This window comes from Antedon bifida, chromosome 4 (genome assembly GCF_963402885.1).
Source record: "Antedon bifida chromosome 4, ecAntBifi1.1, whole genome shotgun sequence".
In the NCBI taxonomy this organism is placed as follows: domain Eukaryota; kingdom Metazoa; phylum Echinodermata; class Crinoidea; order Comatulida; family Antedonidae; genus Antedon; species Antedon bifida.
The window spans coordinates 28325003-28351607 of record NC_136229.1 but is presented as its reverse complement, the minus strand read 5'-3'; the positions used below and the strand labels follow the sequence as shown (position 1 = coordinate 28351607).

General features: G+C 34.3%; 3 protein-coding genes across 3 annotated transcripts in view; 1 reads left to right on the top strand and 2 right to left on the bottom strand.

The window, feature by feature from the left end:
• Positions 1-837: 837 nt before the first annotated feature.
• On the bottom strand, positions 838-2375 carry LOC144839762 (chromatin accessibility complex protein 1-like). The gene is made up of 3 exons (XM_078695237.1): positions 2207-2375; positions 1800-1920; positions 838-1560 (listed from the first exon to the last, which is right to left on the bottom strand). Exons 1-3 carry the CDS (start codon positions 2309-2311, stop codon positions 1481-1483), a joined length of 306 nt encoding a protein of 101 aa, XP_078551363.1. The 5' UTR covers positions 2312-2375; the 3' UTR covers positions 838-1480.
• Positions 2376-8473: 6098 nt separating this feature from the next.
• The window catches only part of LOC144839830 (WD repeat-containing protein 75-like), a 40242-nt gene continuing 22110 nt past the window's right edge, over positions 8474-26605 (top strand). The window contains exons 1-11 of the mRNA XM_078695366.1: positions 8474-8643; positions 9622-9751; positions 10074-10139; positions 12351-12438; positions 12825-13026; positions 13678-13862; positions 13974-14129; positions 14634-14827; positions 14954-15141; positions 15289-15452; positions 15932-16115. Coding sequence (XP_078551492.1) covers positions 8570-8643; positions 9622-9751; positions 10074-10139; positions 12351-12438; positions 12825-13026; positions 13678-13862; positions 13974-14129; positions 14634-14827; positions 14954-15141; positions 15289-15452; positions 15932-16115 — 1631 coding nt within the window. The 5' untranslated portion in view covers positions 8474-8569. The remainder of the gene's footprint in view (positions 8644-9621; positions 9752-10073; positions 10140-12350; positions 12439-12824; positions 13027-13677; positions 13863-13973; positions 14130-14633; positions 14828-14953; positions 15142-15288; positions 15453-15931; positions 16116-26605) is intronic.
• LOC144841238 (fibrinogen-like protein A) lies at positions 16809-23307 on the bottom strand. The gene is made up of 4 exons (XM_078697496.1): positions 23139-23307; positions 22745-22884; positions 17812-18085; positions 16809-17068 (listed from the first exon to the last, which is right to left on the bottom strand). Exons 1-4 carry the CDS (start codon positions 23233-23235, stop codon positions 16809-16811), a joined length of 771 nt encoding a protein of 256 aa, XP_078553622.1. The 5' UTR covers positions 23236-23307.

The following is a 26605-nucleotide window of genomic DNA, read 5'->3' as shown; positions in this document are numbered from 1 at the left end:
AATAAATTGAAAGAACCCGTACTGAAAGAATCTTCTGTTGATAGAGTTGTAAATTTTAAACCAGCCGATGAGAAACGTTCATTTAACTTTTTAAGGAAACATACAGTCGCCAAAGGACGTTCAAAGAGAAAAGTAGGCCTAATGCCACGTCACACCCCTACGACGCCAATTGCATTACAAACAAGAGATTATACCGTAGAAAAGGTAACTACTGAGATGAATCAAACAGAAGAAGTAACGTCAAACGATTTACTTCGACCGACTGTGGAAAATAAAAACTCTTCTGAAACATATTTTGATTTTGAATTTTATGCTCAAGTTGAAGGTAACATTGCACCCAAACATGTTTCCGTACATTCGAAAGAAGACACACACTCTTTCACACCTGGGATTCCAATGACACCTAAGTCAATATTAAAGCCGAGAAAAAGCTCTCAATTTATTAACAAGCAGAAACATTCCAACCGTCAAGAGGAATATAGTGGATCAATGACTGGTAGGCCTAGAAGTGTTCTTGGAAGTCCAGCAGGAAAGCACAGTTACGATGCTCAAATTCTTTCAAGTGGCTTAAAAAATGTGTTCGGAGCTCAGCCAAAGAAAGAAGTTGCGCATGTAGTCTACGAATTCTTAAGAGTTGAAAGAATTGATAGCTCCAGTCTTTCCAAAAGTCAGATAAAGAGAACAATCTCCCTGGACGATAGTTATGAGGAACTCCAAAAGTGCCGATATTTACGGAGTCATGGCTTAGGGAAATCAGTGTAGATATCAGTGTGCTAAAAGTGTAGTAGTAGCCTACTTCTTTAGACAAAAAGAAAATAAGTTGTTTACTCATATAGATCCTGTAGTGTATACTGTATTCCACTGTGTTTTTGTAATTGCAATATGATGTAAAAAGCCAATCTTTCTATCAAGATTGTTTTCTGAAGGTGAATTTGAAAATAGCATGTTCCAACCAATATTTCTTGGCTTCAGGGAAGCCCTGTTGGCTTTTAACATTTCAAACATATTGAGAGCATAAAACATTTGTTTTTTAATAACAAAATTGTTTTTTTTTTTGGTTTTTTTCAGGGGCACAATAATATTGTCTTTTAAGATTAGAAGTGACCAGTTTATATTTAGGTATATAGCGGTCTTCGTCATAATATAATACAATATATAGCTATAGTATGGTATGAAATGTATAACTTTAAAGTTTGTATCTGTCATTTGATTAGTCAATTTCAACTCGGTTCTGTTCTCATTGAATGGAACAGCTGATGAAATATTCTGTTCAACTCATAGTTATGTTAACTGTTTTTCAATGGTGTGTGTTAATATAATATAACAATAAATAATTGTCAAAAGATGTTTATCATCAGTTGTTGTTGCTAGTTAAACATTCCTACTAACTTGTTAGTCAGTAGTCTGCAATGAATTTTAGAAAATATTATTTTGTATTTCATCACAGAAACGCTCTTTACTTCTTCATCCAGATTTCCTGCTAACTGCTGTCTTCATCTTTCTTCTCTTTGTTGTATTCCTTTAAGAAATCACGGACGAGGACTTTCTTTGGTAAAACATCTGGAAAAAGAAATGACATAATTGTTATTACATTGACCTTTTTTTCTAGTGAGGTATTCACATTGATTGCCTTATAAGAACATATATTAATCTCTTTAATTGATGTATAAACAGCATATACTGTACCTGTATATTAAAATAAAAAATCTTGTAATTTGTATTGTACAGTACTGGTTTTTATCTAATGCTAAACTATTATTAACAGTGAGTGCAGTGACCACCACAGCATGGATGCATACCTTCTAGAAATTGGTAGCTCTCTTCCTCTGCCACCGCTTCAGCAAGGTCATTGTAGTTCACAACCTCCTCTGCCTTTCTCCTGATATAGGACTCTTTTGCAATGTTTTCAACAAAGAGTTCCTAAAAACAATTATTATAATTAATTAAATATATGTTTAAATAAGGTCTAAGCCCTAGCTAGGCCTATATCAATATTTGACACTTATTATAATAATTCAATTTTTTTTTAAAACAAAGCAAAATGAATGAATAAATAAATAAATAAATGAAGAGTATGTATGTGTGCTCTCTAGGCTAGACCTAGATGGGGCCGAATCGTCCCGGATTCTACAAAACAGTAGCAATAGCATGCTCGAACGAACGAAGGTTAGCCTAGCTAGAGGGCCTAACTATCTTCATCACTTACTGTTGCCTTGGTTATAAGGAAAAGGGATTCTCCACTGACTGAAGTGATTTCAGGGGAACTTTTCATTATCATTCTTATTCTAGCTACTGGTAATGCAGTCATCATGGATTTCTATTTATAAATTCAAATTTATTATAAATTCACAAATTCCCCGCCGCCGATGTCTCTCTCGATAATGAGGTATATTCAGAGCGTCATTTCGGCGATCGAGCATTCTATACTTCTACGGAGCGCCATATATGCCTTTATTTACTTCCGAAATAGAAATAGTACTACGGTAACTCTGGTTCAGCAGCAGTGGACCAAATTTAGCACCAGTGGAGCACATACAGTGATGATATAAAATAGAAATAAGTCACTAATTTTAATATCTTTTCGTATGCTAAAACACTGTGCTCAAGTGGACACAATTTAGAGCCAGTGATATAAAATAGAAATAAGTCACTGAATTTTAATATCTTTCCGTATTTTAATACACTTTGCTCAATTGAACCCTATTTGGAGCCAAAGAAGCACAGTGATATAAAATAGAAATAAGTCACGGAATTTTAATATCTTTTTGTATTTTAATACACTGTGCTCAAGTGGACCCAATTTGGTACCAGGGAAGCACATTATAAAATAGAAATAAGTCACGGAATTTTAATATCTTTTCGTATGTTAATACACTGTGCTCAAGTGGACCCAACTTGGAGCCAGTGGAGCACAGTGATATAAATTAGAATTAATTCTCTTCGTTACGTGTTTAAGAGAATTAATTTTATCTCATCGTAGTTTGGTATGCCGTGCGTTTGTTATGCAAATGAGTGTGCACATGTGCTCTGGGAAAGACGGTATTGTTAGTTATTCGCGATGATCAACACACAACACTGTTCAATTTTTATTTTGTTAATCTTTTACATTAGAATTTTCGTATTAAGCATATTTGAATACCTACCGGTATGGTACCATACATGTTCGGCAATACAGTATCACATATCTCTATTTAAAAAAAAAACAATATTAAAAAAAAAAATATTCGTCGAGGTTTGAACCCCAGCCGATAGCACTCAAAACTGAGCATTACCCGTTACGCCACCAAGCACATGACTGAAAAGCTGATAATAGTCTATTTATACGTGTATTACGTAATTGATCATTACGTCATAAATATCCTATTAATCTTGCTAAAACCAAAATGATCAGTTAGCTCAGTCGCCTGAGCGTCGTGTTAACAACACGTATGTCGTGGGTTCGATTCCCACGCTGGTCGGTGGAATAGAGTTAAAGGCATGCGGCCACTGTGTTTGGGGTTCACAGATCATACGTCCCCCTTTCCACCACACATCATGAGGCGACAACATCAATGCATCTGGTGATGTGGTGGAAACGACCCCAAAAGGCTGTGGCAGGGCCTTAGTGCTGAGGCAGGGAGAGCACATTTACCATTTTTTTTTTTTGGCTCTTGCAAACTGATTTGATGGTTTAAATTTTATGTTTAGCGCCCTCAATTTATTTTAATGTAAAAAAAAGGGAATTAATTCTCTTCGTTACGTGTTTGGTATGCCGTGCGTTTGTTATGCAAATGAGTGTGCACATGTGCTGTAGGAAAGACGGCGATCAACACACAACACTGTTCAATTTTTATTTTGTTAATCTTTTAACTACTACTAATATGTTGTGAATAAAAGTTTATGGCAGAATAAATAAATAAATAAATAAATATGTTTTAAGCAGATCTTCGAAATTGAAGCATATATGAAGTCGAGTTTTTTTTAAACCCAACCTAAAATTCGCATCTGGATAGTTGAAATTTAACATTATAATTATCAAAGGTGATATGATAAATCTAATTGTTTTCTAAATTATAGAAATATTAAAATTAGTAAGTAGGCTTTTGTGTGCTAGCTCTGTTTGTATTTCATAATTTTGTTTTGTTGAATTACCGTCACGGCCGCGTGCATTGCATTTCTCACACTTGGGAAACAATTACCATTGTATGGCTGGTCCTGAAGACTTTTATATTTCGTTTCGTAATTTCCGGGGACTCAGCTTTCATTCTTAGCTCTGCCCCAACCTTACTGGAGACTTAATATTGAATTTCATATTTCAATAAATATTTTTTTCAAAATTTTCTTTGCTCAGCCCCAATCATGGTGGGGTAGTGAAGACTCTTATATATCATGTTTAAAAATACTATAGGTGTCATTTCTGGGGACCTTGTAGCTATTTTATACAGTTTGGTAAGCCCTGCGTTGTTATGCAAATGAGTTTGTGCAGGTGTAATGGAGAAGATGGTATTGTTAGGTGTTGTAAATGTTAGTTCGTGGTGTGAGAGGATGAGCTTTAAGGATAATGCGAAGTGCTCTATTTTGAATGGTCTGTATTCGGTCAATATTCGATCTGATTCCTCAAACACTACATCAATAGTCAATGTGTGGGAGGATTATAGTGTTATAGAGGAGTACCGTAAAATGGGGTAACTTTGGCAGGTTTTTACATTATAATGGCAATGTCTCCACCAAAACAACTGCATTTTTTTTTCTTCCTACCATATTATATACACGCGAGGGTTACTGTTGCCACTGATGTCGGAGAAAATTAAAAATCTACATACAATTCTTCCCTGGGGGGCCATACAGGTGCTGCCAAAGTTACCCGATGTTTGGGGCAACATTGGCACTCGAGATATTTTCAATGAAATTATATAAATGTTGAGAATAAAATAGACAAACATACGCTGAATTGTATTGGCAAGCAAATATCAACTTTAATAGCACCTACAGAAGTTAAAAGCAGTCTGAAATCATACAAAAAAATCATATTTATACAGTATTACAGGTATTGTATAGTAATACACAATCATATTCGCTACAATCCCATTAGTCACATTCATCGCAACTAAATTCAGGCTTATATTCACCACCATTGCATTGTCCACAAACCCACTTTAAACAATAGACACATTGTAACCATTCTGTTCCACTATATGTGTCATAGTCTATGTGACAGGTAGCACATTTATTTTCGTCATAAACTTCTGTAATGGTCTGTTCAGTACCGGGCTCATTACCAACACGGCTCGTTGATGGGCAGTCTTCTATTTGTATCTGGACACCTGGCCTGATTTTTTTACCACGTTTTCGTTTTGGAGCCTTGTCCTGCCCACGGTTCTCCATCAGAAGCTCAATAAGGGATGCATCCAAATCTCGACCAATTTCGTCATGGTCCCGTTCTTCCGCACCAGGTAGGTTCTTTAAAACTTCCTGGGGATTGAAAGGGTACAGTCCTGCTTCACGAAATCCACCCTTCAGGTTTGAGGCCACATTTTCCTTTACTTTATTCCAAAGTCTATTCAGAAGGGTGGGAAATACTTCCTTTGGAATAGTACCCTGGCGACGAGAAGTCTTCCTCCAGTTGTCCAGGATATTCCTCCAAACCACTTTCATTGGTCGGAATACCGCAACATCAAGTGGTTGTGTCAGGTGAGTGGAATTAGGCGGCAAAGCAGTGAAATAAACATTATTCTCCTTGGCAGCAGTGACCACTTCCGGTGAGAAGTGCGATGCCAAATTGTCGCCAATTAATAGCTTTGGCCCTTCCATATCTGCTATATGGACGATGAAGACCTCAAAAAACCACCGATGAAAGGTGGCCATATCGAACCATCCACTTTTGGTGGCATCATACTTGGTACCGTCAGGACCATCCTTAGTCCAATTTTCATAATAGTTCAAAGCTTTATATACCACAAATGGGGGCAACAATTCCCCAGAAGCGCTCCCACACACCATGATTGAGGTTGCCACTTTCGAGTGCTCCTGAACTCTTTCAACTCTTCTCGTTCCACGTGGTACAATCACCTTCTTGGATCCGGGGTCATCTGTCACATTGGTTTCATCATAGTTGAATATGTGTGCTGGGTCAACTGTACTTAAAATGTCACTAAGGTTGTCAAAATACTCTTGCACATCAGTTCTACTAACTCTTGCACGGGCTCGCTTTATATTACCGGCAGCCCTTAAACTCATTTTGTTTCTTGTAGCAAAGGAACGAATAAATTCGTCTCCGGCAATATTGTTCTTGAATACCTTGACCTCTCTCCCTTGGTTGTTCAAATATGTCTGAATAATAATTTTCATATCGTGAGGGGTTAATGGGTATCCCCATTTTGCCACCTCTGAGAGCGTTTGCACAAGAATCTTCTCCTCTGCTTCACTCAGAACTGTAGGTCGTCCTACATCTTTCTTATGCTTGTGGTCCAGCTTGTTCTGTAGAGTGGACCTAGTAATGCCGAAAGTTCGGCTGGCTGCAGCTTGGGACATTCCATTTTGGACTGCATCTACTGCTTGTTTTAAATCATCATCACTGAACGATTTATACTTCCTCTTTCCATTTCCTCTCTTGTAATTACGAACCATGGTGGAACTGCAATATAAATTGAAACCGTTTATTATCAAACACTTTTAAATTGTTGGTGGGGGGATACAGTAATTACATGAAAGCTAACTTGATAATTATCTGTATGCCTTCATATATGTACTGTGAGGTGATGGATGATGAAGTACATTTGAAAAAAAACCAAAACCATGTCTACTATTTAAATTTACATTGATATTACCTACCCCAACAAAACTTTTTTCATTTTACTTCCGGGTTTTACTTCCGGGTTTTAGGCCTTTAAATTAATGGTGGCTTACCTATCTTTTTATTATTTTTATTTTTTTAGGCTTATTAATTTTGTAAATTATTTGTATACACTTTGGTGGGTATTCAGAACCATAAATTAGGCTAAATATTCTCTCCTATCTGGTCTAGCCTAGGCTAGCGAGAGTTGACTAGGCCTAGGAGTGTAAGGTCAGGCACAGAGAGGCCAGGTAGGCCTAGGCCTAGGCCTAGTTGGGAAATTCAGGTAGTTGATGCCTCATGTGTATGTCGTGGCCTAGGCCTAGCTACATTGCTAGATGCTTAGAAGCTTAAACATGTTTTTAAAACATAATTACACTATATTCTTTGGTAATCACACACTTAATATGTTCTTTAACTCATGTATAGCTGACTTACCGTTCAAGGTCAAGCAAAATTGCTATAACAAAGGCACAAATTTTGTGAATTATTTTGATTTTTCTAAAGTGTTTGGCGAAAAATGTTCGATCGGTAAAGACTTTTGCACACGATTTTCTTTACATTAGACACAACTAGAGGGCGTTATCATAAGACCTGTCTTCGATTCTTTTTTTCTTTTATTTATTCGAATTTCTTTTTAATGACCCCTAAAATTAGGACACGCCCCTAAAGCCTTTTCTATATTTTTCTAAAACCTATCAATTTTTTTTTAAGGTCAAGCATGATATAATCAAATTAGTTATTTCTTAACAAGTTAATACCAATCATTCGCCAATCAATTGAATAGAAAGATTCCGAACGAGCCGACAAAGTTTGCATGTGCGACCTGCCAAAGTTACCCCTGCATGCCAATGTTACCTCAGTTTACGGTATGGATGTGAGTTTATTAATTAAATGACCGAGCATGCGATAAGATGGAGATGGAAAAGCCCAGTTTGGAACGGAGTTTATTTACATGAAAAGAAAAAGATAAATTTGAATCAATGTGAATGCCAAGATGTTTCTGTTTGTCAGTTTGTGATATGGGTATATACGAAACGATATTAAAAGTAGTGACTTTTATTTCTATTTTATATCACTGTGCTACCCTGGTGCTAAATTGGGTCCACTTGAGCAGTTACCGTACTATTTCTATTATTGAAGTTAATAAAGGCATAAATGGCGCTCCGTAGAGAAGTAGAGAATGCTCCAGTCGTCAGAATGACGCTCTGAATATACCTCTCTCGATTATCGATAACAATATGAAACGCCATATGTGCCACCGGCCACCAGATAGAAATCAAAGTTTAGCAACTTATTAAAGATAGTTGAATTTTGAACCTTTATAGTGCTAAATCAGTGTAAATATTAATAGTGTTGGAAATTTGTAACATTATGGCAGAGAAAATTACTCTCTATTACCCCTTTTTCAATATTAGTTTGGTGCACGTGATTGACCAGTGGAAAGTTGTAAATTTGTGTTTACACAAACATTTTTAAAATATATTATTTATTCACTCAGTTTATTTGTTTTTATATTTTATAATAATGTACCACTATAAACACAGAAACATTTGCGCTTTAATACTTCGTTCTAACTGTCACAGTACAGTCGATTGAAATAATACAGTAGCATGTGACGATGCACAGATGACGTTTGTGTATAATTATTACTTACGCTTCCTGTGTATAAAGGCATTCCTGGCGTTCCATAAACACATTCATTTTTTACGATACGATATATTAGCGCACGTGGTGTTGTTTTCTACGACGATAACGATGGAGCCTCGTCTTGTTCAACGTGGAGGTAGAAAGTTCGTTCAAGAAAGAACCATTTTTTCTAAAGATTCAAAGTAAATACTTTTTAAATGTTTTTCATTCATTTTCAACATGTTTAAAAATAAAGGCCTAGGCTAGTAGGTAGGCAGGCCCTCTTAGTCTTAGTAGGCTACCTACTAGGCCTCTAGTAGGCCTAGGTAGGCTAGGTTAGGCTGAAGCTGGCCTGGGCCTGACCATACATAGTCTAGCCTAGGCCTAGTGCTAGGCCTGAACTAGCCTAACGAAAGGACTACTAACTAGGCCAGCCTACTAGCTAGTTTCTAGGCCTCCTAGCCCTCACATCTTTTATTTTTAGGACAGACCAAATCAAATGCCATGGTTTTTTAAACATTTTTATGCTACGCATACGCAACACATCTTGCAGAGGATTAGATCGGCCAAGTTGAGCCGCCGCCAGAAAAACGTTATTTTCTATGAAACGCCAAATGCTAACTATCGCCGGTGCTCGTTTCTATTTAATAATAGAAGTTCTATTTTTATTTACTATTAGGGATAACGATGTATATTTAACAGTTTATATATCACGGTTTTTAGTATATATTATTAAATATTACAATTAAAGAAATAATAATGGAAATTTGACTTGTAGATTCCAAAATATAAGGCCTAAAACATCACCGAAAATTATCGTTTTTAGCCAAAAATGACGTAAAACAAAAATAACAAGAGTTTTCAGGGGATTTCAGGACACCTTGTTAATTTGAAAATAACATATACATAACTACATTTAACATAACTGTATGATTGAAAAAAAGACAAAACAATTTTTCGAAAAAACACCATGTGTATAACTATAAATAAGCATCGGTGCCGCAACTGCACCACAAATTGGTAGTGACAAACGCCTATAAGACCTTTCTTTACCAACAAGCTATTTCATTGATCTAATTTATCCTCCTTTACTTTATCATGTACAGTGAATTGAGAGCTTAGTATATGAATGAACTACTAAACATTGATTATATAACAACATTTGTACATATTCTTGTCAGGTTCTTGTTATGCTGTTCTGGGACTGTTGTCAATGTGCTTAGTACATCAAGTGGAGAGTGCGTTCAGACATTGACCTCGCATCAAGAAGCTGTTACAGGCATTCAACTAAATCATTCCAATCAGTTACAGGTTAGTCACGGGTGGATCCAGAGGATAGCGTTAAGAGCATGAGCACTGCCATTAACAGCTAAAATGAATTTGTGAACTTTTTGACAATGTGTAACTTATGCCTTTGGGTGTGAACTAGGTAGTGGTGTTATGTACAACAGCTACAGTACACACTGTTAGTGCTTCCCCGTTTAAAAATACCTTTTACCACACTTAAAAGTACAAAAAGAATTTGTTTCTCAGAGTTGTTATACAATATTTATCAAGTTTGTGGTACACCACATCAAGAAGAACTTTTCAGTTTTTTGAAGTACTGATCAATGTGCTTTGATTTTCTTTGTAGGTTTTCACATGTTCAGTTGAAGGCACAGTGAAACAATGGGATTTTCCAGATGGAATTCTTCTTAAGGTAACAAGTTTATTTTTGTTAAAGTATTCTAGTGGTATGATGCTCAAAGTTGTGTAGAGTTTTAGGGACATACTTTTAAATCTGCCTGATTTTCGTCCTTCCACGCAGTCTATTTATAAAGCTAATATTTTAAAGGGGGGTTCCGGGTTTAAAATGAATAGTAAAAAATGTAAAATATATTTGTTTGTCTCTTGAACGGTAAAAGTTTCAATTTATATAAGCGCCCAGTGAAGCAGAACGAAGGCTGTGAAATGAGGCCAGATTACAAGTGCAGCTACGGCGATATGACACTGTGTTACAGAATAGGAAATTCGTGAAATGGTCAATCTTCCGACGACTCGTTATCATTAACCATATCAATTACTTTTGTAAAATTATACTTATCTGATGTAATTTTAGTCGGTCTTCCCATTTATGAAGTCAATTTTCTATGAAAATTTATCAAAACAGTGAAAACTTAGATATGTTTGCACTTTACGTTTGCCGATTTTCGCACTGACTTAGGGAAAGCCTTCAAAATCAATGAAGCGTAACGTATACATTCCTGAGCGAGACGACGATACACGTGCTCTCTCTGCCCATGCCTGGCATCGTCACGTGATAAGCAGATACAGTATACAATACCAAACTGGTCGGGTCGAGTATACCCCGTCTATAATCACAACATGAACGATGTACAGTATTTGATTGAAGGTCGACTCGACCTACCGGAATGGTATAGATAATATAGCTCGAATGAGAGAGTTGGAATATTTGTAAACATAAGTATTGCTAATTTTAACAAGTGTAGCCTATAGTAAAAGGCCTGGTAGTATCAATTCGCATAGGGTCTACTACACTAGCTAGCTCAATTTTTAACTGGGCCGGATCGGCCAGGTCTCCTTCCTACTACCTGGTCTACTTGCTTGATGCAGTATCCGCTTTTTTGGAGAGTAAACTAGGCCTATTTTAGGCCTACTTAGACGATCGGGACACCATAGGCATACGTGCGGACGGCGATCGGACCTTGTTTTGCCTCAATATTTACAGCCGATTTTGTAGAACGTTTTAGGTTTAGATTGTTTAGGAGTTTGGTTGATAGGATGGGTTTGGATCCACTGAGTTTTGTTATTTATGGGCCAATCGTTTAGTAGTACTAGTAGGCTAGCTAGGCCCATGATGGGCCCCAATGTAAAACGTAGGGTAGCCATCGTGGCATGGAATCCCTAGTCAGAATGGCTCTCACCCATGACAAAAAATAATTTAGGCTAGGCCTAGCCTAGTACTTGAAGCCGATAATACGATCTGGACTATTCGAGGTATAAAAATAGATTGTATAAAAAACTGTATACAATCTATATATAATCTGTACTAAATTTTGTATTTCATTAAATGTCAAATAAATATATGCTACTACTGTTATTATTACACTTTAGGCCTAGCTTAGAAAATCTACAAAAAATGTATTTCACAATGATCGGGTGGTTGTCGTTTGACAGGGGAGAGGGATGTAAATTAGTTGACAAACACACTGTACATGACGTCGCGAGTTTGGAATCCACTGATGACGTGATTTTGTGAATATCTCATGAATATTAATGAGCTTCCCTAAGCTGCTAAAAAACAGACTTTCCATGAATTTACCCTAAAATGTATATGAAATTTAATTTTTTAAATTTCTCGTTATTACTTCTTCATTCTGACATGTCTATATTGTTATAATATTTTTTATTTAATAAATAAACGATATTTAAAAGCAATTTTAAACCCAGAATCCCCCTTTAAGTCTTTCCAACTAGCCGATTTTAAGCAGTACTTAAAAAGTACTTTCTTTGTTTTTTCACAACCCACTCTTAACTTCACTTTAGCCTACATCCCTATAATTTGTAAAAGCTACAGCTGTGTGTAGTGTACACTAAAAGTATACAGTTTAACTCTAGCGATTTTATATAATGATTATCCTAAGTTTGATTGGAAATGTTAACTACCCCTTTCAGGCACCCATAATACAGTGCACATCACCAGGAGACTCCATGCATTTCGATACAGTTCTTTATGTATACATATAACCAACAATCTTACTGTTTTATCAGACAGACAAGCTGTAATTCCTCTGGTAACATATTCTTCCACCAGAGACCCCTACCTTCTTCCTGATTAACAGGAGGTGTAGAATCAGAATAAATGTTTTCGTAACTGTTATTATATTAGTGTTAAAATTATGTTTTTCAGACATACAAACTACCAACTCCTGTCCTAGGTTTGTTAACATCTTCTGCTCATCCTGATGTTGTATTTGCTGTTGTCAAGCCTAAATCAAGTAAGTTATGTGCAATGCATATTGATTTTTATATTTTATTTTAGGGCAAGGTAATCGCTGTCCTATCAGATAGGTGGTAATCCCCCTGGTACACTAGTTCACCGGGGTACTCGTCTTGAATGATTCTTTAAAGTGCACACAGGAAAACTGTGTACACTAGACCTACGGTTTATAGTCCTTATCCAAGATGACTTGTTCCACCTCCAGAACTAGGAGCGAGTCGGCCTCGAACCCATGCCGATGTTATTGGCTCTTTAGGTACGGTAAACGATGCCCCTGACTTACGATGCTTGCTTTAAACTTTTGTCAAAAACAATGAAAGATAAAGTCAACAATCTTTGCATGTTCCAGATAAGTATTTATATTATTTTCATCTTTTACTTTAGAAGAAAGGGAAAATTTAGAGCTGGTAAGGTTCAAGCTATCGAAGACAACTGGACGGACGACTAAAATCGATCCGTCGATTATAATGAATAATATCTCGTTTAACTCCAAGACATTCGCTTTTGGAGCCCGTGGAAAAATCATTGCAACCATTCAAGATCATGTTTTAAGAATCTACTTTGTCAAAACACAAAAATTTGTCAGGTGAATATTACGTTGGTTTTTATAAGATGTGCCGGCGATGTATGTATAAGACAGAGAGAGTTTCGCTGAGTTCTGTTTTAAAGGAAGTGCAATTGTAAAGAAAAAAAAGTTAATGTAACAAAATAAATTGCTTTATAGAATGTTGCTCGAAAAATATGATACAGTAGTTATTATTTTTTGGGAAATGTAAATGTATTGTAGATTTTTATTTTGATTGTTGTGCTTGTTCTTTGTGTACTTTTTAAACATTTTTATTACTTTGTATTACCACAACTAATGAATTTCCCTGAAATTTGGGATAATAATGTTTTTTTGAATTGAATTTAAATTGCTGGGGGTCAAAGGCCAGAATAAACTATTCCTACGACATGTTTCTGACCTTTTGGATTTTGCATTTTAAGGAGTTTTTAACTCTTTAGGTAGAAACAACTGCACATCTATTGAGTCTAATAGTCATTTTGTGCAGAATGACTCTGCTTCTTTGTCACATGGTACGTCATGAAAATGAACATTTTAATTAGAGTTTCTCTAATTAGCAATCAAGGTAAAATAATATAGAACATATAAATATCCTCCTGTGATTACAAAAACTGCACAGAAAATCTTTACAGTGGATTAGGAATAAAATCGTTAACCGATTTCATCTATTAGGTTGAAGGAGAAACGGATAAGGTTCACGTGCATCGCGTGCCATCCAACAGAACTCTGTATCGCAGCTGGCGATACGCTTGGAAGAATCCATTATTATAGGAACTTCACAGAGGTTGAAAATGTGGCGAAATCAGTGAACCATTGGCATTCTTTACGTGTTGAGGATTTGTGCTTCACATCAGAAGGTGAGACTTGATATTCATTTTATGTAATGTTATAAAAGTTTATATAATACAACTGCTTTAGTTACTGTATAGTGCATACCATGTCTTATTTGTAATTATTTATATTTTCAGGGTCTTATTTATTCAGTGTTGGTCATGAGTGTACAATGGTCCAATGGCAATATAACACAAATCATAAAGATTTCTTACCAAGGTTGTTGAACCCTATAAGTCACGTGAGCTCATCACCTGACAATCAAATTCAGGCGTTAAGCTTATTTAATAATGGTAAGAAAAAAATGTGTGTATTTTTATTTTATGATAGAAAAGAAAAAGTAAACACTCATGAAGACTTCCTTTCTTCTGCACTATCAAACTTTATGTGACAAAAAAATGTTATAAGACAGCAACACAATTTCCCAAGTTGGGATGAATAAAGTTTCCTTGTATTCTTGTATATATGGACGCAAAAAATGAGCATGTTGCATTTTATTTTTGTACTAAATGGGGGGTTAATCACCAGTGTCTTACAGCCCACCTGGGCTGAATCATGCACAGATGTAGACATCTGCCCAGGGTCACTTTGTGTCGAACTTCCACCACGAGGGAAGGGACTGAGTAGAGGGTTACCACGGTGTACTAATCCATCGCTAGTTCACCATGGTAACCCCCGGCCGTATCTTCCAAAAGATGCATCTAGTTCTTCAATTTATTAAAAGAAAAACTTAATACCAAGCTTATATATAAGCTTTCATTTAAAAAAATTGTTAACCAAATTTCTTTTTTCAATAGTTATTTTATTAGTGTCCAACAACCGTGTTGTTCGAACTATTCAAGGTTTAAATCATGGACATCTACAACAGCAGCAACAGCCACCGTGCCATGCTGGTCTGACCTTTGACCCTCGAACCAAGGCATTGGTTGTTAACGGAAAAGTTGGCCATTTACAGTTCTACCAAGTGGAAGAAGACCGTTCTCTTTATAATGTAAGTTGGATTGATTTTTATTGACAGTAACCCACACTGTACTAATAAATCCAATATATACTAGCTTTTGAAAATTATTACATATTTAAAAAAACTTAAGTTTCACATTTTAATAATTTCTTGCAGCTAGATATAGTTGGACAAAACTATATCTCCCCCGAATCTCTTGACAAACCACTCATTCACACGGATGTGGATCACATGGCTTTCAACATCGATGGCCATTGGCTAGCGACTATTGAATCTAGGGATGATGGACAAAACTCTTCCGAACTTAGGTTAAAATTTTGGTGTTATGATGACCAGAAAGATAGGTGAGATCATTATTATTAAGAGTCAGCTGAGAATTTGATAATTTTGTCTTGAGGCTTTGGTGATCTGTTTGCCAAACCCTGTTCTTGAGGATAAGTAAATTATTCTTAAGGTATTTTTTTCAAGATTTATTCTTTCTTTCTTTACAGTTTTATATTAAATACCAATGTCGAAAACCCACATTTAGTAAAGATCACAAGTTTGTGTTTCCAACCATCGCTTAGCAACAAAGAAGCCACACCCACGGCTGTGACAGCAAGTGTTGATGGGAAGTTTAAAATTTGGAATCTTGTAGATGACTCTGATATTTACAGTATGGAACAAGTTGAACTTTTATTAATATTTCTATTCCACTGCAAGCTCAATTGAGCAATATGTAGGCCTAACAAGCTTCTCATGAAACATTACATGTGACCCCACATAATAGGTTTTATCACCTATATTAGGGAGGTTTCGCAACGCTACGAAAACGGATATGTCACACACACATATTCGTTTTCGTAAGCCAGTAAAAATCCTCAAACGAATATTGAGGGCGCCATCCAAAGTATGACTGCGGTAAAATTTAACGAAGGGCCTCTAAGTAGGTGTTCCAAAGGAGAGTTTCAACTGTAATCCAAATTCTGTTGCCATCTGTTGATGGAATTATCAACTTTTCTTTTTCTTTCTATTTTTTTTCAACACACATTTTAAAAATTTAATTTTCGCTTTCCTGTGTTATAACTAAAAATACCCACAAAACCTGAAATTAAATAGATTTTATTTTTAGTTGTCCGCTTCTTTTCCTCATAGGAAGTAACCAGTGCTGGAATTGTGGTTCCGTGGGATTTTACCGAGATCTTCCATGCGGTGAAGTGTGCTTTACTAGCGATGGCTCGTTATTGGCTGTAGCTTTCTCACATGTCATTACTCTTTGGGATCCAGCAACGAATGTATTAAGGACTACCCTGTCACATGATTCAAAACATCCAATCAGGTTAGAACATTAAATTATTTTTATGAGATAATTGAGGTATCGATATAATTGGAAACAGTCCATTAAAAGAGCTTTTAATTTGTTTGTTGGAGCACTTGTGGCATGACAGAGGTTTATTATATTGATTTCATCACAAATTTGATGTCTTGTTTGTTCCCTTATTCCTAAATTTAACCGCTTGTTTGTGGAATTTATTGTATGAAAAGTTTGTGAAAATGTTTGTATGATTTATGTCTGTCTCATACCAATGCACAAAGTGACTGCAGATGTTGTAACTAATAAAATGTATCACCACAGTAGTCGAGACATGAGATTATCCATCAAGTAAGTACTATAATTCTTTATTGTTCCAACATATTCTAATTCTACCGACAGAAATTTATAAATGTTATCACTAAAACTTTGCATATATGTAATGTATGTTTTGTTCCTCTTGTTTACTTTTTAATTTTTGATAAATTGCTAATGGTATTTAAGAAATTGATTTTTTTTCTGGGTGAGGTTGGGATATTACTCAGATCAAGCAAGATAAAGCGAATATTAGGGTGTCGGATTTATACATATGTATGTAGACTAAAAAAAAATACTAAACTATATTGATCTGTAAAATATTGTTACTAAATTGTTGTAGACAAATCACAACTAGTATTATTATTATTAATAATATTTTTACTACAGTATTAAAGAATTGTCTTATGGTGCTCTCTTAACCATCATCACTGTCTTCTTTAGACTATAACGATGAGTCCCTGTGAAATGATACCAAACAATACCTCTACTAAAAACAGAAATAGGTCCTGGGGTTTGGTAAGGCCCATTTAGGTTTGAATGATAGCCATTTTTGAACCACCAAGCACCTTTGTAACTCACAGCTCCATTCCCAAAACTACTTTTGTCATTGTCTCTGTCGTAGGTTGAAAACTGTTGATTATTGTGGAATGTCATAGCATCACCTAAAAAAAATATTAGATCATTTTATCATTATATTTAAGTAATGTTTTCTTAAATATTAAAATTTATAATAATAATAATATATATCATAATGATGATAATTTGCGATATAAAAATGGAAATGCAATTATAAAATCTATCCTACTGCATTGTAATTAATAGGTGTATGCCATTTTATAGTGCCATAGTTTTTGGTGATTTCTAAAATTTATTCATAGATGCTTGTCTTGTTTTTACCTTACAATTCCATTATATTATAGTTTATTTTACTATTTAATATCTGTTCAGGTGGTCATAAAATGAGTGTCAGTGTCTTAATACAGATATTTCAATATAGTCCCAATACATTCCATACCAAGCTTAAAATGTGTAATATGTCTCATCAATAAATTTGCGCATCCCACAAAAGATTTCTTTTGCACTCTTTACTATTGCTCTTGAAATAATCACTTTCGTACTGTGAGGTCCTTGTTTGCACAACATAAAATTCTTTTCATTTACTCCGAATAATGTTAAAAACCGTTTACTTCTTTTTTTCTTTTTAAACTTCCAACTGGGGTCAACATGAAATAAATTGTATGGGATATCTCATGTAATTCATTATTGTTTAAAAGTTATGAATGCTAAAATCCTACAGTGTGTTTTTATCACAAAGGTGTACTACTAAAATATCAATTTTCAATCTCTGTTTTTCCTGAAATGTGTTTCTTTGAGGTAAAATTAAGTTATTGATTGTTTTACTAACCAGCATTTCCTCTGAATCCTGTTCCTTCATCACTGATTGTCAAAGTATAGTTAGACTGCTCAGTACCAATGCGAAAGTGAGAATATCTTCTATATTGCATTGTATTCAAGTGACCAGTAAGCTCTATCAAAATCTCATAATCACCATCAAATGTTATACGGTTGATCTGTTCATTACCAAGCCAGAATTCTGAGTTCACATTTCCAAAACCATCTTTGTAGTCGGCCCAATTGCGGTAGAAATTTACCGAACCATCCTCTCTTCGTTGTATCACCTAATATTAATAATAGGGAGTTTTCAAAGACGTAAACCTTGAAACTTATAATGTTACTTCGAACTTTGTAAACAAATTGATATATGCGATTGCGCAAGTCTTGCAGAAAACCGTCAAAAATAGTGTAGAAAGATCACACTTTTATTCGACCAATCAAACAAATGCAAGTCATGGTTGCAAAAACCTATATTGGCCATCGTTTGTTTTACTGGAATGTGTCCCCTTAATAGGATTGAGGACTCCATAGTTAGTGATAATGTAAATTGTATATCTACCAAGCTATCTTTATTGTTTTCTACTCATACTCTCTCCACCCTCTATTCACCAGCCTTTGCCTCCTTCGTTTTTATTTCTAATATTTTCCAGCTTGATTGCTTTATATTTTTCTATCTCTCACTTGCATTGATGAAGGGCTAGTGTTGCCAAAGATCTGCAATTTTTTTTTGCCTGTTTTACTTTATCGTTTTGATTTAGCCTTTTTTTTCATATTTTATTTTGTATCTCCATTGAGATCCAGCCACTGAATTGTCATTTTTTTTACTGAATTGTCATTTTTTTTTAGTAATTTGCCTATGGATTTACAAATTGTTACTTATACTTACTGTCCATCCACCATCTGTCCTTCCACCATCTGTCACAGTAAACAGTAAATGCAGGTTTTCCATCATGAGGCTGTATCAAAAAGTGACCACTCTCAGCTGAAGGATTGTTTTCCAAAATTTCACCACAGTCCCTCATAATAGACTTATCTATTTTTGTTTTTTTCAAATAGAAAATAATTTGCACTTAGGTGAATGTGTAATTATAATTGTACTCAAGCTCAATTAATTTCACAAAACTAACTAAACTAAAATCACAAAACATATTTTTCATTGCAGTGCAATAATACAGGGCAACATTTTCATGTTTTGCATGTTGAAAATTTAATTTAAGTAAAAATCCAGTTCTTCAAAACAATCAAACCATTAACGCAATTTCAATATGGAGTACAAAATAGCTCAGTGTAATATTAGAATTGATATACAATGTAAAGGAAATATATGTTTTTATGGCAAATGTGTATGTTTTAGTCCAGCATTCCGCAAACTTTTTATTTCGCAGCCTAAAATTAGGTTCCCCGGTACCAAACCACAGCCCAATGTAAGAAAATGTTGAAGAATATGGACCTGTAGGTCCCCGGAAATTGCATTGTAATTTTAATTACAGTACTCTGATGATCCACCGAATTTCAGCGCACTCCACAGTTTTAACTTTGTTTCACACACGATGCATGTCACTGGAACCTTAGCCGCACATCAATTGCGGTTGGTATGCAAACCACATAGGCCTGACTTATAACCATGTAGGCTAAGAAAACATAACATTTTTTTTTTTCAAGCCCAAACAGAGTTTGCGGAAGGTCATTCTAGTCTACAGCGGTTTCTGCTACAGTATCTCTCAGATGGTAATTGGTCAAATTTTGTTTGCCATTATTATACTGCATAGTATTTTAATAAAAACAGTTAATGATTTTGCTATTAATTAAAAGTATATAACAAATTCCTCTTCTGTTCTCTCCCTATTCTAAACTAAACTAGAAAGCCACTCCAAGAGTGCATTCTCCTACCTAAGATTTTTCCGGGAAAAAATATATATATATATATATATATTTGTGTGTGTCTTAATGCTGTTTATGCGAGTTTGGTGTACTGTAATGGTTATGTAACAAGTCTTTCAATTAACAATAGCATCAGTTGACTAACAATAGAACAGCAACGCGAAAATAAAACGAGTGAATTTGAAAAGAAATAGGTTTCTTAAACTACTCACATCACAAAAGGTGCACATTAAATCAAATTATGTTTTAAAATTACAAATCACAAATTATAACAAAAATGAAGCTTTTTGGACAAGTAGTTCTCGAGAAAATGCAATTTCAGTTTACTTGTTACTTTAAGACTGCTCGCCGGCTTTTGAAAAATTCTGTCCTGTCTTTTAACATTAGCAGGTCTGAAAAGTATACTAAAAAGTGGTCCAGAATTGGGACCATGGTCAATTCAATTTAATGGAATGGACCTTGACCACATATCTATCTGTATATTCATTTTGGTAAAGATCTTGTAATTACTTTTTGAGTAATCCTGCTAACAAACAAACAGACAAACACATGCTATCGATTACATATACCTCCTCGGCGGAGGTAAACTACAAACATTTGTACTTACAATTTTCAGAAACTGTTGTTGGGCAACTGGCAGCCATCACAACCAACATACAGCCAATTATTATTCTGGAATCCATTCTGTATCGCAACTGAAAGCTTCCTCTCACAATATAACCGACAGCTTACTTGACCAAGACTATGTTTGATTCAGAAAAGTCTCCTATTTTTATAGGCCTAAAATTTGAAAGTGCGTGCATAATTTAATACTTCCTTGTTTGTATAGTAAACATCACATGCTGGAATCAATTGTTCTTAATTTATTAATTGATTTTGTGTGGAATTCCCCTCATAAGAACAGTAAAAACAAATGGCTAATTGAGCATTACCTGTATGTGGAAATCCCTTTTGTTTCAATTGTGATAAACTGAAAGTAGTAACTATTGTTGATTTTATTATTGTTTTTTTACAATTGATATGGTATCACGATGTGAAGCATACAAAAGTAATTTTACAATCAACTTTTAAATATTCTGGGTATTTTTATCCGTTATTTTTAGTCTGTAAAATGTTATACTCATTTTGAAAGCAAACAGAAAACAACAAATTTACATTTTTACAAACTGATTTTAGACTACTGTTTGTTTCATTTAATATAAACATTTATAATGTCACATAATAGATATTCACTCAATCACTATCTACCTGAAAAAAACTGTTAATTTAGAGTAAAAAATAGTCAAATTGTTGTCTTTCTATATAATTATATATATCATTTTTTTCTTTTTTTTTCTACGGAAGTGATTAACTTTTAAAACTGCGAAGTGTCCTATTAATCTTCATTCAGTTTTTGAGACATACAAATATTAAAATAATATTCTATAGCAAAGTCCATATCTGGTGAACTGAATTGTGTTATAAAAGATAATTATAATTTTATATTAATTATTATTATATATTTGTTATACAATATTTACTGATTAGTATTTTACAGTACCACAAACTGTTTCAAATTGTAGATTATTAATTAATGTTCTACCATTATTTTGCAATTAGTAAGAGTAAAATACTAAACATATGATGTTAATATTATAGGTGCAGTATGTGATAAATTGCTATAAAATAAAATATGGCCGTAGAGTTTTATTTTGTAATTTTAATATGAATTACTAATAATAGTCTTCTGCCAATGCTCTCTTAACCATCATCATTGTCTTCTTTAAACTGTAAGCAGAAGTGCCGTTGTAAGTATTCCAGCTTATGCCTGTATGCTCATTGCCAGTAGGAATTGGTCCTGGTGTATGGTAAAGTCCATTCAGATTTGATTCATAACAGTATTTGTACCACCAAGCACCTTTGTATTTCTCAGCACAGTCAACAGTACTCTTATCATTGTCTTTATCATACGTTTAAAGAATCACCTAAACAAACACAGTAGTTTACACTTTATAAATCTTTGATTATAAAATATTTATTTATTAGATATTTATATTGTTTTTTTAAATTAAAAGACACTTCTGTATATGCAAAATGAAAGTTTGAATTATTACATGATATATGTATGATAATTTATATTATGTAAACTTGTATGCTATAGATTCTTAGTTTAGGTGATTTCTAGTTGAAATCTTTACATATTGTTTTAAAATAGTGTATTCTTGCTCTAGAATGTTTTTAAAATATTCATTTGACATGTATGATTGATTTATTTTATAATGATTAAGCAATAATCACAAAATAAACAGGAGGTGATGAACAAAAACTGCAGTATGTTGGTCCATGTAATCTTTTTATCACCATGTACAAAAGGTGTACATATGCTCTTTTTATGACCATTGGCTAAAATATAAATGTTCTGTTTTAATACCGTGAAATACAGGTGTATCTAATTGAAGATAAACTAACCTGCTGTTCCTGTGTATCCACTGATTATCATAGTATAATTAGACCTCTCACTGCCAACACGAAAGTGGGAATATTTTGCAATCTTCATTTCATCCAAGTGGTCAGTCATCTCTACTAAAAGCTCAAAACTACCATCAGATGTTATACGGTGGATATTTTCATTACCAAGCCAAAACTCTGAGTGCACATTTCCAAAACCCTTTTTGTAGTTGGCCCAATCAAGGTAGAAATTTTCTGAACCATCCTCTCTTCTTTGTATCACCTATCAAAGAAAATAATTTATAGTTTTTAAAGTTCAAATGAAAGAGTGATCAAAACAAAAACAAAAGCTAAGTTACATTCAATTAAACCATATAGATGCTAGACCACCGGACAGAATGAGTAGAAACACGTCCTTTGTTTTGGTGGGGGAAGTACAGTAGTAATAAATTTTAGGCTTATTTTGCCCACAATTTTTAGTTAAATTGTTGAATCATACATTATCATAATTTTTCCTTTATTTATACTAATGTTTATTAGTTAAAATTTTACATACTTTACCTTGCACATTACTGTTTTTAAGCCTACAACTTTACTTTCAATCAAACACAAAAAAAGGGTTGTACTGTACTTACTGTCCATCCACCATCTTCCCTCATGTCACAGTAGACCATAAACTCAGGTTTTCCATCGTGTGGCAGTATCAAATAGTCACCACTTTGAGCAGAAGGATCATTTTCTAAAATTTCTCCACAGTCCCTGATAAGACATTTCTCTATAATATTTACATTTCAATAAATATTTATATATATTAAAAATAATTTTGATTATACACACGCCTAAATAGATTTGGTTGGAGGATTGTGGGTCACATGATATTCACATATATGCTATTAAACTCTTTATTACGTCATTGAGAGTACAACATAAATAGATGGGCAAATCTGACAAATTTCTCCTTTATAGTACAGTCATCCCTACTCTATTCTACTTGTCTATTGAAAAAATATAACATACTTTAGTACTTACTTCTTGATGGGCATACAAGACTTTCATGATCTCCCATTGGAAGACTGGAGCCAAGCACAACCATCATACAGCCAATTATTATTATTCTGGAATACATTCTGCATCACACTTAAAGCTTCTTCACACAATGTTTTAACTGACAGCTTTCAGCTTACTTTCTAGTTAAAGACTATGTTTGATACAGACATGTCGCCCATATATAGGCATAACTCTAAGATAAATCTGGGTTAAGTACTATACTCTAACAATGGAGCAGTATACCTAAGAAAACCTTAAAACTTAATACTTCCCATAAAGGAGAGACAACACAGATGTTGGAGGCAATTCTGGTTTTTTTATACATTAATTGTTTTGTTTGTATGTTAATTCTCATGTTATTGAAGGAAAACAATCTACATATTAAAGGAAACTTGTTTCCGTATATAGGAAAGTAAACATAACATGTTGGAAGCAATCATTCTATTTTATGGCATATAAACAGCAATCCATTATCTGATCATGGAGGTCCATGATCTGATGATATTGATTGACAAGGAGGTAATTATTTTTATTATTGTTTGTTGGTTGTAAGATGTTCTTTATTTCTTTCCTGTCACGTCAGCCCTGGATTAAGTTGGCTATTTTTTATTTCCAATAGATTTCCAGGATTACAGGATATTTATATATAGCCTATTCCAGCCTCCTACAGCAGCTCAGTATAAGTTCTTGAATTGTATGCACATGGGTGATTCCGTTTCTACTTTAAGTATCGTCGATTGTGCCACAGTTATTAAGATTTCTTTCAAGTTAAAGACGTTTTTTAATAGAAGCTCCATGCTTGAATTCATAACTGTGATATTATTATGTGAGATTATACCAATTAATAACTAGATTTAATTCGTCACTATGACGAATTATAGGTTATATGCATTGATTTAAATAAAGATAATTGATTGATGTAAGATATATTGATTGATTGATTTTCTCAGAATCTTTAGTTATTTATAATACTAGAGGGTGAGCTCGCTTCGCTCGCTCCCCCTCTAGGAAGTGTAGACGATGGTTCTCGGAATGATAATGACTCGGGTAAAAAGTTTTAGATTTCGATCGGTTACCATTATTTAAATGCTTTTGGGGGGGAGTGGCGATAATTAATTTAATTGATGTTTTATTAGGGAGGTGTTCCGGGCGTTTATTCAAATAAATACCATCCTAATTGGTATAATTAATACATTATTCCGCGACACAGTGAGCCGTTTTGGCCTAAGAAGTAAGACGTTTTAGACGGCTTGCAACATGGCCAGAAGTATCCCAGGGTCCTGACGGGACTCAGATAGCGCATAGTATATATACATAATAATAATATAATATAATATTGTGTGTATAAATGTGGATGGGCGTTAATTAGATGGTATTTGGATGGGAGGGAGGGGTGGGGGAGTGGCGATAATTATTTTAATTGATGTTTTATTGGGGAGGTGTTCCGGGCGTTTATTCAAATAAATACCATCCTAATTGGTATATAATACATTATTCCGCGACACAGTGAGCCGTTTTGGCCTAAGAAGGAAGACGTTTTAGACGGCTTGCAACATGGGCAGAAGTATCCCAGGGTCCTGATGGGACACAGATAGCGCATAGTATACATAAAGTCCTGGCAGCTTACTCAACAACTCGGCTATTGGGGTTTCATTCGATTTCAAACAAAAGCTCTTATCATCAATTCTCTCGATGTAACTTTATATAATTATTTCCCACAATTTACTCCTATGTTTTATGAATATATTTAATTTGATCTTTATGTACTACAGTATTATACCTTCACACGCGCGGTCCGAAAATAAACAAAAAACCAAACGGCCAACTTAGTTGAAACAGGTTACAACTCCCTGGTTGAAACCAACCATGCAGGGAACTTGCTAGGTGATTGACACACCTTACCTTACCATGAACCCGGAAATTACTTACTGCGCGTAGAGTTAAAATTTACCGATTGAAATCAGAAAATTTCTTATAAAACCTTTTATAATATTTTCCTAAGATAGAAATATGGAACAATAGCGTCGATGTGAAAACTAATGTTATCAAATCTACGTTTCGCGGTACATCTGAGATAGATAAGGTAGGTATCCATGGCGGAGATTTGTACCGAAGTTTTTGCATTGTGCTCGCCTATGTCAGAATTAACCATAATTTATATATAGATATGATAGGATCTTGCTAACGCAAATACAATAGTCGGTATCACAATCCCTCTGCGTATAATGTCATAAACCACATTTGTTACATAATAATAAAGACATAAGTTACTTTTTATCTAGATTTCATTATAAATCATGTGTATAATCTATACACTAAGAAATACAATTGAACAAACAATACGGATAATAAAAAAAAAATCTTATTTCGGTACCTTGAATGCTATAGACTCGAGCAAAGACCACCGAGCCATACACAACTGACTAAAAGTTATGGAAAGATTCCTGCGTGTATTTACTATGCAGTACCCACTTTGGTGCAGATAGATTATTATATACCGCAATGAATTATCATTTTTTACTATAATGACATCTTTAAAAATGTAAAAAAATGATGCACTATCAAACTATATACTTTTAACTTTAATATATGAACTTTTGAAGGAAGAAAGTTAATGTTAAGTTTGTTATTTCGGCCTAAGAATATGTTATAATTTGTTTGATTGTCGAAATTAATTTTTAAAAATTTAATATGCCATTAATGATGACTTAATCAACTTTTGTTCTCTTAATTTTATAATAAATCATACATATGATACATACACTTAAAGAAAATGAAATAAAAAATAGGTGTTCCCGAGCATTCTAACGATATATATTAATTTTAAAATTTAGCATATTTTCACCATTTTGTTAACTTACACGTGCGTAGCCTGTCACTTTTGACGTGCTCGTATAACGCTGTTTCGCGTTGAAAAGTGGATAAAATATGATGATATTATTAAAGAAAGGTTACAAAACAGTAATCGGACAAAAACAGTGCGCACTAACGTTTGGCGCGCAGTGCGCGTGCAAAAATCTGCGCACTCATGGCAATTTTTTAAATGCTTAAAAATTGCCTGAAACGTACTCTAATTTCATCGAAAATAAATGTTGACAATTTTGAACATTTTTACACACGTAATTGTTTTGCCATATGATGAAATATGACCTGAAATTTATGAGTACCAAATTTTGTTTAAAAGTGATTCATGCTTGTGAAGATATGATTACAAACGTGATTTTGTTAAATCGTGCGTAGACCGCGTAATGTTTGATTGTGCACCGTGAAAACAGAACCACATCGATTCCTGGCCATAAGGAATATACTCTGAAAAATTTACTTAGCTAGATGAAACTGATGCCAAGATAATTCACGGGCAAAATAGTGCTAAGGAAAGAATAAATAAATAAAGATCCTGACAGAATCAAGAGGTTATATGCATGAAAATAAATACTCAAGTTTTCTCA

What these genes read in the sequence shown, in the direction of transcription:
- LOC144841238 (XM_078697496.1), bottom strand. Translation starts at nt 23,235, where the DNA reads ATGTATTCCAGAATAATAATAATTGGCTGTATGATGGTTGTGCTTGGC. An exon ending in GGGAAGATGGTGGATGGACA is followed by an intron (nt 18,086 to 22,744) that starts GTAAGTACAGTA and finishes TATTAATATTAG; the next exon opens with GTGATACAACGAAGAGAGGA. An exon ending in AGGATTCAGAGGAAATGCTG is followed by an intron (nt 17,069 to 17,811) that starts GTTAGTAAAACA and finishes TATTTTTTTTAG; the next exon opens with GTGATGCTATGACATTCCAC.
- LOC144839762 (XM_078695237.1), bottom strand. Translation starts at nt 2,311, where the DNA reads ATGATGACTGCATTACCAGTAGCTAGAATAAGAATGATAATGAAAAGT. An exon ending in TCCTTATAACCAAGGCAACA is followed by an intron (nt 1,921 to 2,206) that starts GTAAGTGATGAA and finishes AATTGTTTTTAG; the next exon opens with GAACTCTTTGTTGAAAACAT. An exon ending in GAGCTACCAATTTCTAGAAG is followed by an intron (nt 1,561 to 1,799) that starts GTATGCATCCAT and finishes TTCTTTTTCCAG; the next exon opens with ATGTTTTACCAAAGAAAGTC.